At 34.4% G+C, this 14813-nt stretch overlaps 2 protein-coding genes across 2 annotated transcripts; one reads left to right on the top strand and one right to left on the bottom strand.

The window, feature by feature from the left end:
• Positions 1–1047: 1047 nt before the first annotated feature.
• On the top strand, positions 1048–3307 carry LOC143585542 (putative E3 ubiquitin-protein ligase RHA4A). Its single transcript, XM_077067302.1, has 3 exons — positions 1048–2163; positions 2281–2363; positions 2866–3307. The coding sequence occupies exons 1-3, from the start codon at positions 1918–1920 to the stop codon at positions 3209–3211; spliced, it is 675 nt and encodes a 224-aa protein (XP_076923417.1). The 5' UTR covers positions 1048–1917; the 3' UTR covers positions 3212–3307.
• A 1420-nt stretch (positions 3308–4727) lies between these two features.
• Positions 4728–14468, bottom strand: LOC143585541 (uncharacterized protein At4g10930-like). Its single transcript, XM_077067301.1, has 16 exons — positions 14400–14468; positions 14209–14295; positions 12950–13044; positions 12773–12863; positions 12623–12675; positions 12428–12509; positions 12136–12245; positions 11984–12049; positions 11695–11903; positions 11380–11613; positions 10915–10977; positions 10707–10785; positions 8957–10010; positions 8162–8236; positions 7205–8095; positions 4728–5150 (listed from the first exon to the last, which is right to left on the bottom strand). The coding sequence occupies exons 2-16, from the start codon at positions 14275–14277 to the stop codon at positions 4923–4925; spliced, it is 3399 nt and encodes a 1132-aa protein (XP_076923416.1). The 5' UTR covers positions 14278–14295; positions 14400–14468; the 3' UTR covers positions 4728–4922.
• Positions 14469–14813: the final 345 nt, after the last annotated feature.

Genomic DNA, 14813 nt, shown 5'->3' with positions numbered 1-14813 from the left:
TACAATAAGTTGAGAATAGTTAAATAATTGAAAGATTAAACTATTGTTGCCCATGCCTTACGTAAACCAGTTAATTACCACTACTATCCGAAGTTCTCTTTTCCGATAGAGTTAATTAAGACTAATTTAGACAACAAGAGGCGAGACATCAAATGCTACAATTACTAATTATTATTAGTAAAAGAAGTAACTGATGTGCGGTTACTAATAAGGGATTAAGAATGCATAACAATTCTATTATGACCCCCCAGTCAAAAAGTTCTGGTTCCGCCACTGAATGAAACAATTACAATGAATGCATGTATTCTTATCATAATCTCACCAATGCGCAAAAGTCGTTTTTACATTGTCCGACTCATGTATAAATACATATAAAAGATATAAATTAGAAAATGAAAATATTTTTTGAAAGAAGTTACAAAACAATAACTTAAATATGGTGTAAGGGTATACATAAAATAAAAAAAACACGTATCTGTTTGCCCTTTTCATTATATATGTTTTCATCAATTTTTTAATTTCAACTAATTTTTATATAGTTATTTTATTTAATACTAATTAATAGCACTGTAAATTCCAAATTTTACCATCTTCAATTTGATAACACTCTTGCTGTATTGAAATTTTAAAAGATCGAAAAACAACATTTTTGATAGGGGTTGTTCATTATTGATTATAATAATAGTAAGTTTAACTCTACTATAGGAATGATGTTTCTAAAGAAGTTGTAATGTTAATTATAACGGTGTGTCTGGCCTCCTATATAACGATGCGTGTAGCACATTACAACGGGCGGGGCGTCTAATCTGTACAAAGGTGCACCCAATTTTCCTCGCCAAATTTGCTATATTTGTAATGAGTTATGGTTACAAAAATTTAGTTTTCTCATAATAACGGTGTCTACACATTCAACTTACATATATAACTGTGTATCTAAATGGATGTAAATACTTATCACACTTAAATACACACACTTCTCATGTTAGCACTTCCTATATTCTATGCTTTTGATATTAAAATAAAAGGTGTTTTTTTACAATTAATAAGCATTGTTTGTCTATATATATACATAATACATATATAATGGTGCAGTGTTGGAGGGTCCCTTGGTACCTAGTGCCTGTTATACAAGCTTGTCATGAGAGGGAATAATAATCATGTTTCCTTTGATGAATTCTTGCTTGATTTCAAAAGCCATTTCTTATAGTGATCATATTCCACACCTTTGTTGTGCTTTTCTCTTTTGTCCTTTTCATATGATCTAATTCAGCCATAATTACCTTATCAAACATATATAACCCACCAATACCTGAATCCATCATATCCCTTGGTTACCCACCCAACTAAGGAATCCACTTGCTTTTTTGTAACTTATCTCATGTATAAAATCAAACCATGTCTTTGAACCCTTGACATATGATTTCATTTGGTTACTATAAACAGTCAAACATTACCACCTTCTCTTCTTCTCTCAAAAGATTCCAATTTCCACTGTTTCATATAACTGTACATCACTCAATCAAGAAACTTGACATACCCTAGGGTTTCATCAAGTTTCATATGTAAAAACCAAACAAGCGTCTCTTTCTATTCTTTGATAAAATTGATGTTTAGAAACACATCCCATATAATACCCAACATTTGTCCACCAAAAGATTCTAACTTTCACTTGCATTCAAACACTCAGGTTCTAAATCAAGAAACAGGCAATCCACTAGGGTGTCTTTAGTTAAGTATCTTTTCTCATTGCTTATATATCTTTGAAGCACAAGCCATACTACACTCATTTTCTCTTTCTTTCAATACTTTCTAACTTGATTTGTGCTCAATCAAGAAAACTACCTATAAAAATAGAAACCAAAGTATGATCTCTTTTGTTTTATATAGATCTTAGGTTAGTTATTTGAAGCAAAGGCAATGGGGTACCTTCAATCTTCAAGTACAAGTAGTGGTGTTAGTTCTCACCTGTATTCTCAAGCACTTCAAATGAAGTTATACCAAGCTTTCATATTTTCCATCCCTATACTCTTCTCCATAATACTATTTCTCTTGTTTTACTTGTTCTATCTCAAGAGGACTTTTAGCAGAAGCAATCCTTCGTCTTCGTCTATATTCCATCTAAGAACCTCAAGGGCTCAAGACTCTTCAACTCCCTCTCAATGTGTAAGTATAAACATCCTCTCTCTCTCTCTCTCTCTCTCTCTCTCTCTCTCTCTCTCTCTCTCTCTCTCTCTCTCTCTCTCCAGGATATAAAATATTGATGGCTATATATTCGTATAGGGCGAAATGGGACCAAAGGTAAACCTTGAAGATAAGCTTACTGTGATCTCGTTCGACGAAGATTTATACGCAAAGGAATTAATGTAAGCATACAACTTCATATTAGTGTGACAAACTTCTTGAACCATTATACCTGGCTTACTATCTTCACTGAAAATGTGGAAAGCACACAATTATGTAAATATTAATAGTTTATCTAAAGTCACACATTTTTACAATGATTTTCCACAAGAATGATGGTTTGAAAAAAGAAAAGCCAAATATGATTGATGAAACATGTCAATCATCCATGGACTAGGGAAAGTTAACGTGCAAATAAAATTAACGTGCTAACTGTGAGAATCAAATAGTGTAATTATATAAACAAGTAGTGTAATTATATAATTACATCGTAGTGTAATTCTACTATGTTGTAATTACACTCTGCTGTATATATATCTACACTACCTGATTCTCACAGTTAACACGTTAATTTAATTTGTATTTGATTCAAACCCCCATGGACTATTTATCTCTTAGCATTTAGAAGACTTGATGAAACTAGTCACAAAATCTAATGGAATTCCATGAAAATTTGATGTGAAGGTGCTGTGTTTGTTTGGGCGAATTTGAGATGAACGAAAAGCTACATCAAATACCATCCTGCCAACACATGTTTCATGCCGAATGCATACGAAACTGGCTCCATTCAAACACCACATGTCCACTTTGCAGATGTTCGGTCGTCAACACATCCAAAGGCGGCCATCACGAGCCGTTGGGAGCTCCTGAATCATCCACCGTGATCAACATGGGTTCGAACTCACAAGGGGTTACTTCAGAAAATAGTGTGGTCATATTTGAAGGGTCATCTAGTTCAAGCATGGACAATAAGTTATCTCAACCCAATGAAGAATTTGTTGTTGTCAATGTTCAAATCCATGATTCTTGAGTTTGCTTGAAAGGAAATTTTTCTAGGAGGGTAGAATTGTCTTTGGACTAGATGAATGCGTGCATCAATGTACAAGTACGTTGACTCGTGACATTGTAAGACATCTTTTTGGCAAGTGAACAAAATGGTTCATTGCTATTTATAAATATTTAATGTCAAGTGTTTAAATATTTGCTATTTTTTATATAATTATACGAAATGTATTCATATGTTTCTTTCAAATGTTTATATATTTCTTTCATAGTTTACAAATCAACCCGTGCTTAGTTCAGTTGTTTACAAGTTAAGCTAGCTCGGCTCAACTCGTTTACAAACCAATCTGAGCTCGACGGATCTTGGCTTCCTTGGACGGAAATGGTTTGAAGATCACACTCCCTATTTCTGTTTAATATTGCAAGGTTTTGCCTCCTTGGACTGAAACGGTTAAATGTCCAAAACACAGAAAACGAATTTGGTTCTATATTTTATTGTGAACTTTGCTATTGCAAGTGTTTGAATGCATCAAATATATATTATAAAAGTTCCCAAATATATATTATACAAGTTCCTCTTAGGCACATTACATTTTGTGGCACATGTTGTATCGACATGTGATTCTAACTAAGAACACACATTCTACCTTTTACTTTCGTACAAGGTACATATACAACAAACTTAAAGCACCTCCAAAGGCACATCGCTGGAAGATTTGCTCTTGGCGACCCCCGGGGGGGAGTCTGATTTATTATGTTCCGGGATTTCAAACCTAGTCCGAACAAAGTGGTGGGCGCAATTAAAAAAGATTAATTCACCCTTTAATTAAACAAAGGTTTCAAAAAAGATATTATATATTTTAATATATTACCGTTTTCAAACGGTTAAAACAAAAAAATGTATAATTTTTTAACCTTATTAATTACTCAATGTCGGGACAAGAAGGATTCAGGCCGGACAAATAACAGTTACCGTTGGAAGTAATCAACCGTTTAGTTTATATATATTATTTTATTTATGTAAAGTTTTATTTTTATGTACAAAATGTTTCAGTTTTTATTATGCGCGTTCTACTTTTATTATGTAATGTTTTATTTCTATTATTTAATTTTAGATTTCAAATTTAAATTATGTTATACTATTTATATATATAAAAAAATAAAAAATAACAATATATTATAATGGTAATTTGATTTATAGAAATTAATTGTAAAAAAATGTACAATCTGATGTGAAGCTGATGAAAAGATTTGTAAAAAATTATTGTTTTGGGTGCTTCTAGCCCCTAAACTATCAAAATAAAACCCTGTGTTGCTAAGTTTATATGTTAGTGAAGGGGTTATGGGAGTTGGAAATTTGTGGTCAGCTTGACCATCTGCCCCCTAAAATTCTTTGACTTCTTAGAAAGTCAAGGAATGCATATTTCTCAGTAACAAGTTACACAGTTGCTTTATGAAATTGATATATTCATGTTTGAGAATGTCGCCGTAGAAAATGTAACATATTTTTAACTATTTCACAAAATATAAGTCCACTCTCCTATATTTCTCCGGCTTCCTAAAGGCGTACTCATGCATTCTTCGGAAATCTTTTACAAACGCAATTTGACCTTTTCATCAGCTCAATGATATTTTATCATATGCATCCTTCAAAAATTCCAAAACCTGAATACGGCTTTTGGGTGGCCTCGGCTACTTCTTTAGCATGACTTAACGATATAAACAATTCGAAAAAACTCTTATGCCTTTTGTTTGCTATTTTCTAGATTTTGAGCAGATTCTACATACTGTTCAGCAAGTTTCTTAACCTTTTCCCCTTCCTTAATGAGGAAATTGGCACTAGTATCTTTGGAATGGTACTTCATGATTTTGTCGGTTGTTTTTGCAACAGCCCATCTGTACTGTTCTACTGTGATCACCCCACTCTTGCACAACGGTCTGATGTGCTCTTTTATGTATGCTTCAACCTGCAAATAATTCCATAATAAGCTTAACTAGAACCATGAAAATATGAGAATTACTAATTTGTTGTCATAGTGTGCCATTGTTTTATAATGATACAGCCACAAACATTCCAAATAGATCGTATCTTGCTAAAAGCGTAAAAGAACCCATATTTTGCAAAAATCAACAATTTTAAGCAATGTTATCTTATTTGAAAGAATGTTAATCAATGAATGCTAATCACCTGATTGCTTATATAAACTGTCTTCAGAATATTAATTTTATACTACGTGTATAATAACTGACTTTTCTTTGCATGAATATAATAAATTCTATGAGATTTTTGGTTGTAAATTCTTTAATTTAACAATCTAAATGTCAAATGTGGATTTTCTTGAAACGGAGATCGTAAGATAGAGAGACCAACTGCATCAGGAATTCAGGAGGATTAACCGGACGCTTACTACTTTAACCCAGAGATCAAACAAAAACTCCAAAATGCCTTTTACAAACTCACATATCAACTTAGAGCCAAGCATCACCCTAATATAATATTGTTGGATTCTGTGCTACAATGCAACACATCAATTTAAGTGTCAATGTCATACGAACCTAAAGTGGTAGAACAAGCAGCCACCGATAACCTTACTAAAGATGCTTGCTATAAAACTCACTAATGTTGCTTGCTATGTTTTACAACATGGAATGATCAATCCCTAGTACATATGTTAAATTACACAAGTAATCAGTGTGGAACAAATAGGGTCAGAAGTGACACCTAGGCTTGGCAAAAAAACAAATAGATCCATAATGAGAAATAGACTGTGAAGATCCATAATGGTAGTGTGTTAGATTCATCTGATAACGAATTATATGAAACTTTGTGAATCATATTTGCTCGGCAAGATAACAAAACAACCCTTCATGGGACAAAGTGAAATGGCTGCTAATTTACTAGAACTCATACATACTGATGTATGTGGACGAATCCGTACAGACTCTAGAGGCGATTAGAGCAAACTTATGAGAGTTGTGAGATTGTTTCTAGGCAGTGGTGAAAGTGGCAATTAAAGCCTTGGTGAATGGTGATGATGATAGGAAACGGTTATATCTTTAATTGATTGTGAAATAGAATATGGAAAATAAAGGTAAACAGGGGAAAGATTTTATTATAGATGGATGATGATGATGATGAAACTAAAAGGAAATTACATAGAAGGTTCCAGGGACATGCCCTCTCTCACTGCACATGCAGGAGCCTAACAAACTAACAACTCAATTCCTGACCTCTATTACGTTTCATTACTATTTATATTAATACTCCTAACCTTTTGTAGACTTTGCCCTTTTTACCCCCTATAGAATTAACATATAACTATTGAAGTAAATCTTTTGAGATGGAACCGTAACAGATGACAAGTTGCGCTGCAACAAGGTCTGACTTGATAACTACATCTGAGTATACATCTAGTCATTCGAATCAGCCGGATCTAATTAGGTTTTCCATCAAAATAGGTTTGATTGTTCTTATTTTGTTGTATTTTGGTCTTTTAACTATTGTAAGATCATCATGCTATGTAACCCCAATAAATACCCATGTTGTAACGGAGTGACTTGCAGGCTTATATTGAGTTGTACATTTTTGTAACAAACACTATTATCGTATCCAAGTAACACTACCTCCTTCAAAAAAATGTCAAGGGACTCATTATGGAACGAAGTACCACAATGAATATAGGTGACAACTTTGACCCATTTGGGTATAAATGGGTTTTTTTTGGGTTGTATTGGATCAAATGGGATTAAAAAAATACTAGACAAAAAGGAAACGAATCGAATGGGTTCAAGTTTCGCAAAGTATATACAACCTCCTAAATCTCGTAAATTTTAAAAACATATTGTTTCTATAATCATAATTAATGCATTTGCTATTTATATAAAATTATGTAACTAAGTAACGGACAACAAAGTGTGTTGGAGCCAATCCAACTTAATTGCTTCCACCCGAATCCCTTTAGACCCATTTCCCAACCCACCTATTTTGATGTATCTAACAATGAGCAAATGTAATACTAACCTTCTTGAACACAGAACTGCGCTTGTCAGACTGCTGCTTCTTGTCAACGTGAGCTTTCTCCTTCGTTTCTACCTTGTCGAGAGGCTTTCCATTAGGTGGATCACATGCCTTGGATGCTAGGTCTGGTTCACCTTTTACTTCTATGTTATTATTTTCAGTTACTAAATCAGGCAGCTTTATTTCAGGATACTTCTTAATAAGAGGTTCTTTATCAGGACCATATAATTCTTCACATTCATCTTCACCTCCTACATTTATTGAACTTTTCTCCTTTTTACCATCTTCATTTGCATTTTCCTCTTCAACTGGTTTTTCATGATCCTCAAGACGCCAACCACTATTTGACTTATCAAAGTCAAGTGTAGAAAAAACCATTTTTATCTTCATGTCATCTTGTTGAACAGCCTTAGAGGTTGTAACTGCACTAGCACCGATAAACTCATCATCCTCCAAATCATACTCAAAATCTCCATATATATCAAGCTCAGGTTGTGAAACCATTTCAAACACATTATCAGGACCATCTTCATTTGTATCCTCAGTTTCATGCTGGCGTGGACTATCTGGAGGAGAATCAGACAAAAGACCAACATTTCTAAGTGCTTCATCAACATCCACATCAGAACTAGTAGGATGATCATCATTGGTTGCAGTTTTTGGGTCTGTATTAGGTTCCGAGTCTGAGCCAGTAGTAGAATCCACAGTATCTGATCTATGTAATAACTCTTGGGAACACAAATTGACATATACTAATTTACTATTTGATCTATCGGCAACTGCCTTTTCAATGTTAATGGCATCTGCAACAGCCAACTCTATTTCTGCAGATGGCCGAGTGACCGGCATGTTTGTTTTTTTCAGAAAATGCTCTGTGAGACGGTAAAGTTGAGCCTATAAAACAATTTGTGAGGTTATTTCCGACATTCTATATATATGCACATTGAAAACACATATTACCTGCCTAACTGAAATTGGGATTTTATTATGGCGACTAGCTGCCAAACTTGGTCGCATATCCGCTGGTAGTTTAGCCTGTCCAAACAAACAAATTGGCCACTTTAGAGTAGAGCCATCTTAGCAAAAATGTAGAGCACTTGAAGCGGTTTGCCTAGGTCAAACTGAACAAAAAGGCTATCAAGGTTAATTATATATTTTATAGAATCCAAAAAGCTTAAAGCCTTCTAAATCGTTAACAGTTTTTATAATCTTATATATTTTAATTATATATTTAATAGAATCCAAAAAGAATAGACACAAAAAGTGTCAAAGGGTCACCCCAACCGACATGAATGTAATCAGGTTTTGTGTTGACATACCTAACCCGTTTAAAAACCGAGGTGTGTTCAGGTTTATCTGTATAATTTAACAGGTTGTATTTGGGTGGACCTGCTTAACCCGTTTAGATCAGGTCGACCCGCCAGCCTGTGTTGTTAAACAGGCTGACCCACTAACCCATGTATGACCCGTTTAACCCATTTTTTTACAATCCAGCAACTCGCATAACACGTTCCCAACGCGGTTGTTACCCGCAACCCGTTTGACATGTTTAGATAAATGGGTTAGACTGGTTGTGTTTGGGTTAAACAATTTAAGTGGGTGCGGGTTAGGGCTAATATTTTTGACACATAAAAATACGGGCTGTGTTCAGCCCGAACATTTCAATCTGCAACCTGTCAACCGGCCAGCCCGACACAGTTAACACCCCTAAATTCAAAGTTATCTGCAAGAAGCGATAACAAAATCTTGGCATACCAGTAGAGGATAATTCCCTTTAAGCACCGCATTATCCTGTCCCTGTGAAGAATTGCTTCCGGAAACAGCAGTCTTTCGAGCAAGCACCTCCAAAGCCCATTTCTTTTTATCAACTTTAATATCACCGGATCCACTACCCGTTTCCTTCTGGGCATTCATAGGGGACCCACCAGTAGATCTGGATGATCGCTCCAAGCTTTTATTAGGGTTTACTTTCCTAGTAGCAAGTTCACCCTTTTTGCATGGAATAGCAGCCTTGGTCTCCTTACTATCAATCAAGGAACCAGTTATTTCTGGGGTTTTATCGGTTAGGGAGGAAAGTGGTTTAATATCAGCTTTTCTTGGAAAAACAGATGTATCTGCAACATACAATCTTGAGAGAATTAAATTAGGGGCCTCTACGTTATTTTCTTTTTTGATTTCCGTGACCTCGGGACCCTTTCTTAGTAGATCAAGAACAGATTTTAAAGTTTCAATTTTTTCAGGTTTTGATACTTTTGAGCACCGGTGCTTCCAAAACTCAATCTCACAATCACGGGTCCATGCTCGTTTCCGTTTTCCACCAATCCCGTAAATTTTCTTGGTTAGATTCTCACGTACAGTTCCCTTCTGTAGCAAGGCCTTCTTTGCTTTCACATCTAATGGTGGTGGTCTTTTTGTTTCAGGTGTTTGACCAGTCAAAGCAGTTCTGAATGCAGCCAAAAGCTTTGGATCAAAGAGGTTATTTCCAACCTCTTTAGATGATCTGTTACGTATTGCATCTCTAATTTCTTTCCTTAAATTTTGAACTTCCACTAAAGATTCTTTATTTTGACTTGACCTCATAATCTTTTTTATCCTCAGCCCAGATGAGGTTTCTTCAGATCCAACTCGCGTGTGGTATGTTCCTTGAACTATATCCCTTATATCCGTCTCAGCCTTTCGCTTTTTCACAATTCTACCTCCAGAACCATTGGCTTCATTTATAGATCGAGCAACTCGACTTTGGTCGGTTTTAACAATCTTCGAAGGTGTACTATTCTGCATCTTTGTTTTGATTTCACATTCCGCAACACTTCAAAAGGTATTATCAAATAGCATATCAGATAGAAGAAAAAAATACACAAAAGAGCCACAAAGATTGCCATAACCATCAATATTTGAATTTTGATGCTAATGTAAAAAACATTCGGTGTCCCTTTTTCATGAATTTTACAATTAGTTATGAGTATATAATAATATTATAACTATATTATTGAAAATACTAATCTTTTGTTTTCAAAAGGAAGTGATTTAATGTGTCATAAGCTACACTTTGGGTAAATGTCAAACTATTCAGCCTATTCCATATTTAGCTATGGTTTTAAAAGTCACCCATTTGAGTCGTTAGGGTAAAATATAACCGAATGAACCCATTTCCAGGTAAAAAGGTGGAACTTGCATATTTATCTACATTGGAACGCAATACTAAATCAAAGGGGATGTAAACATGTGTAGGGCATGTTATGATACACCATAGTGTTTTGTTATACGGATATACAATACTAATGCTAAAAATGCATGCCTTAGCAATAGAACAAAATATGTCTCCAGATTGTAGTATCCATTAAGGTATCTTCACAATTATTTATTCCATCACCAATTTATTTCCCTTTGGGCAGAGACTAATTATGAAAACCTCAAGTTCAAATAGACATTCTCCATTATGGCCACTAAAATCCCCTTGTCATATAAGTAGGAAATTAAAGAAGTAGCAGGCGAGAAAAATAACCTGTGGTCTCTTTGCTTTCTCTTTGCACCTGTGGCTGTGACTCCACTAGCTTTGTCCGTCTTGTCAGGATTTTTGTTAGCTAAAAGTAATTAAGAGGTAAAGTAAGGAACAGCTGACTGATGAATTATTTGAAAGCCAAAGGCCCGTTAAGGAACAAGTGTTCCTAATAATGCTCTTTCAGGAAAAGGAGCCTGGAAGGAGTTCATACCTGGTTGCCTACACACTTTAGAAACTTTCTTCTTTTTCACTTCTCCACTTGTTTCGCTTTTCTCTAGGTAATCATAAAAATTGAAGCCATAAGCATATTACAAAACACTTTTTGCCCAAAATTTATAATTTTTCTATGAACTAGAGTGTCATATACGATAACAGAAATGTATTTATCAGACAAGTTATTGCTACTTTTGCGTGAGAAATTTAATTAAAAACTATTTAGGAGGTTTTATGCATGAGAAATACACTGAGAGATTTTCAACCCGTCTAATCCCTTCTCGTATAAACATTTAAAATTTTACACATTAGATATAAAAATAGCCTGAACCCGGCCTATTTGAGAATAAATGGGTCCAATCTTGACACCTCTAGACTTTAGTTATCAATGCCTGCTAATATTAGGATAGACGCTCAATGCCGCAAACATAGCATGGATAAAGAAGCAGGTATGCATATTTACCAGGCATGTTATTGCTGTTCTTGTCATACAACTCTGAACTTCTTAATCCATCAGGGGCACTTGGTTCACTTGTTTCTGAAACAAACGTAGAGGTCCCTCCTTGAGGTAAACAGACATCTAGCTCCACTGCCTCTATCTTAGGTTTCTTGATAACATCATCTAACTGTTTTTCTGATTTGGAAATATCTTCACAAACATTTGAAGCTGACAAAAACATTTGACTCGTTTCTTCATCTCAGGCAATACAACCAACGGAATCTTTAGCCACAACAACAAAATATAGACAACATGTCCCAAAATATTATATGATCATACCAATTTCCATATCCATGCTTGTATATGTACTTGACAACATGGTTTGATTGGTCTGTTGATTCCCATTAATATTTGAGACACCAACAGCTGTCTCTCCTGCATCAGCAACAGATACCGACACGTTCATAGGAAAAGTGGACCCTGCTAAATGCTCATATTGGTTCATTGGCCCTGGTTCTGATTGTTTTGATGTCTCATCAACTATACACCTGTGTAAACAACATATTAATGATGTTTTAATTTGATATTCAAATAGAAACATATCTCATACAAAGCTTGTTAACAGTACCTTGGGCACAACCATGAATTCTCACAATTCGCATCAGTATCAAATCCAACACATATTGCATGATACCTATTTCAAGAAAGGATATTGTAAAGTGAAAAATGATATTTCATATGTACAAACAAATATGATCAATTTAGAATTAAAAACTATACCACAAATCACATGAATCACAAGCAATTGAAGTATCGAGATCTGGATCTTCTTCAATATTTACTGACTGGCCTCGAATTTTGCAGTTATCTCCTTCCAAGCAACTAACCGCCTACATCATAACAGTATTATAGACAATATCAACATAAATAAAAGAATCGGCTTCTTTATAAAATGTCAAACAAGCATCAAATAAGAAACTTCAATCAGCTTGGCTAATATTTTTGGATGTTTGCTATGTTTAACTTGCAAATTACTGTATAATCAACACATCTTTGTTATAATAAAACTTACATTTTCATCAATATAGTAGGATGGAAAAGAAAGAGTGTTATTATTCCCTTCAACACTCCAAACTTCATCATTGTCATCATTACTGTGTTTGAGAGGAAAAGTTAGATACTGCTGCAAACCTAAACCACTTGTTTATGCATATCAAAATCACCAGTCCAATAAGTGGTTCTAAATTAACCAATGAAAAAGGAGTACCTTAAATATGATGAACCATCATCAGGCTGGATGCCACCGATAGTATCATAAACCTTCATTACAATCAAATTTGAGGATTCTTTTAGAACCAAAATATTTGTAAAAAAAATGCACGCCAATAATTACAAACACAGAGAGTGCACAACTCACAGGAACACAAGTGATTGTTTGAAACTCATTCTGGCAAAGTGGACATAGGTTCGTGATACTTGCCCAGTTGTCGATACATGTAAAACAGAACCTGAAATAAAACAGCAATGTCAACAATTATATACAATGATGATATATCAACGAAAAAGATCAATGGTTTAGTATGAGAAACTATACCAGTGCTGACAGCAATCCAAGACGCCTCTATCAACAACAACATCCATGCAAATCCCACATCTTTGACCTTCATCACCCTCAAACACTACTTGTTCCTACATTTTTACAATTGTTTTTTTCGTTAGTCTCATTGGCTTCGTTTCTAACTTAAAAGATACAATTTAGTTTGTGAGAGTTGATGTAAGTCCACAAGTTAACCTGAATGGGTGATACTAAAAGGTGAAAATATGTGTTAGCCTAGTTGACTCTGAAATATTGACTGGTCAAAGCGAACTAAAGGAACACATTTCAGATTCATATGTGTCATGTGTTAGTTTAGCAACATGTCATGTGTAACGTGCTATTTATTTACACTATTATGTATAAAAACATAAGTCAACTCTTATGCCTATCGCGACATCTTTATAATTGGTGCAACTTCTGATTTAAATTGTGACCGACATTAAAATTATGTTCAACAATGATTTAAGTGTTGACTGAAATTCTTTAGAATATGGTTTCTTATTTTTACATTTATCTGCAATAATTACCTCATATGATAAAAATAAAAAGTTTTCCCATCATGGTAATTCATATACGATCCCAACTAATGCATTTCACTGCGATAAGATTTGATTAGAATTATGAATAGAACCACTATTGATGAAGCACCGATATCAGCAATGTAAGTTTTTTTTTTTTTGGGGGGGGGCACTATTAATTATCATTTGTATTTTTTCCTATCTGTGACAAACAACTCAATTTGAATTTGTTAATCCGACTAAATGAAGGAATTTTAAGTCATTTTGGATTATTATGAAATATCAAAACAGTTATAAATACAAAGAACATAATGTATATAAGTTTAAACATATGTTAAAGAAAGAACCTTGGTTTCTAAATCTATCGTCATGTAACCTACAACAAAAACAGATTATCACGAATCATGAAAATCATTTTGATCTTAATTAGAGTTTGTAATTGTAAAATTTAAGCTTAACCTATGTCTGCAAGTTTAACTTAGGTCAGTGACAGGTAATAAACAAAACGACTCGGTTTTCTCAAACAACTGTTCTTAATCACATTATCGATTTGTGCTGATGATTCCATGGTTTCAAAAGCCAAAGTTGATGTACTGATCTAGCATGCATATAATATAACCATTTGTATTGACGGATTCCTATAGCAATTATACCAATTTTGAAGTTGAACAAGTAATTATATCAAATTCTAGTTATCAATATAACAAAAAAACTGAATCAAACATAACAGATACTGACATTATTAATATCTTCAGCTCCAAAGGCGTAATCATCCTGTACTGCGTCATTAAAAAACTCGAAATCCATCTGTTTGCGTAAAATTAACTGCAAATTAGAGCAATTAGAACCGAAACGAAGTCGAATTTCATGATTGTTAAAAGAAATTAAATCACAAACTTTGGAGTTTATTCATCTGTCAGCATACCTACCTAGGGTTTAAATGAGATCAACGGAGATACTTGTGCTCCAGATTCAACATGAAGAAGTTGATTTGATTGTGTGTATTTCATTAGCGTGTATGATTAATGAATCGTGAGACGCCACCGAACCAACATTTGGCAAATTTGCAATGGCCTTTAAACGGGCTTCTTATAACCTAACCCAACTATGTTATACAGAGACCCGGTTTTATTTGTAAGTGCTAAAAATAAAGGGTTACGGACCGGTAAACTGGTTTATAAGCCGACGAGTTATTTTTGTTTCGTTTTGTGTTTAATAAAAGAACAGGTTTGAAGGGATTGGTTTTGTGCCCGAACCGGTTTCAGCCCGACCCAAACCCATGCGTATAGGTTTGATTTTTACACAAGCAAAACCGGTTTGGGACAATCTGGTTTTAACGAGTC

Source organism: Bidens hawaiensis, unplaced genomic scaffold, assembly GCF_021521415.1.
Source record: "Bidens hawaiensis isolate Kalapana, Puna unplaced genomic scaffold, B.hawaiensis_p1.1 tig00033879_1, whole genome shotgun sequence".
NCBI lineage: Eukaryota > Viridiplantae > Streptophyta > Magnoliopsida > Asterales > Asteraceae > Bidens > Bidens hawaiensis.
Note: the sequence above shows the minus strand (reverse complement) of the source record. Positions and strands in the feature narration are given on the sequence as shown.

Excerpts from the sequence above, each read along its gene's own strand:
- LOC143585542 (XM_077067302.1), top strand. The coding sequence starts at position 1,918 with ATGGGGTACCTTCAATCTTCAAGTACAAGTAGTGGTGTTAGTTCTCAC. Across the intron at positions 2,164-2,280 it reads CTTCAACTCCCTCTCAATGT|GGCGAAATGGGACCAAAGGT; the intron begins GTAAGTATAAAC and ends ATATTCGTATAG. Across the intron at positions 2,364-2,865 it reads TTATACGCAAAGGAATTAAT|GTGCTGTGTTTGTTTGGGCG; the intron begins GTAAGCATACAA and ends TTTGATGTGAAG.
- LOC143585541 (XM_077067301.1), bottom strand. The coding sequence starts at position 14,277 with ATGGATTTCGAGTTTTTTAATGACGCAGTACAGGATGATTACGCCTTT. Across the intron at positions 12,864-12,949 it reads TTGGATTGCTGTCAGCACTG|GTTCTGTTTTACATGTATCG; the intron begins GTATAGTTTCTC and ends GTTTTATTTCAG. Across the intron at positions 10,786-10,914 it reads TAAAGTGTGTAGGCAACCAG|CTAACAAAAATCCTGACAAG; the intron begins GTATGAACTCCT and ends AATTACTTTTAG.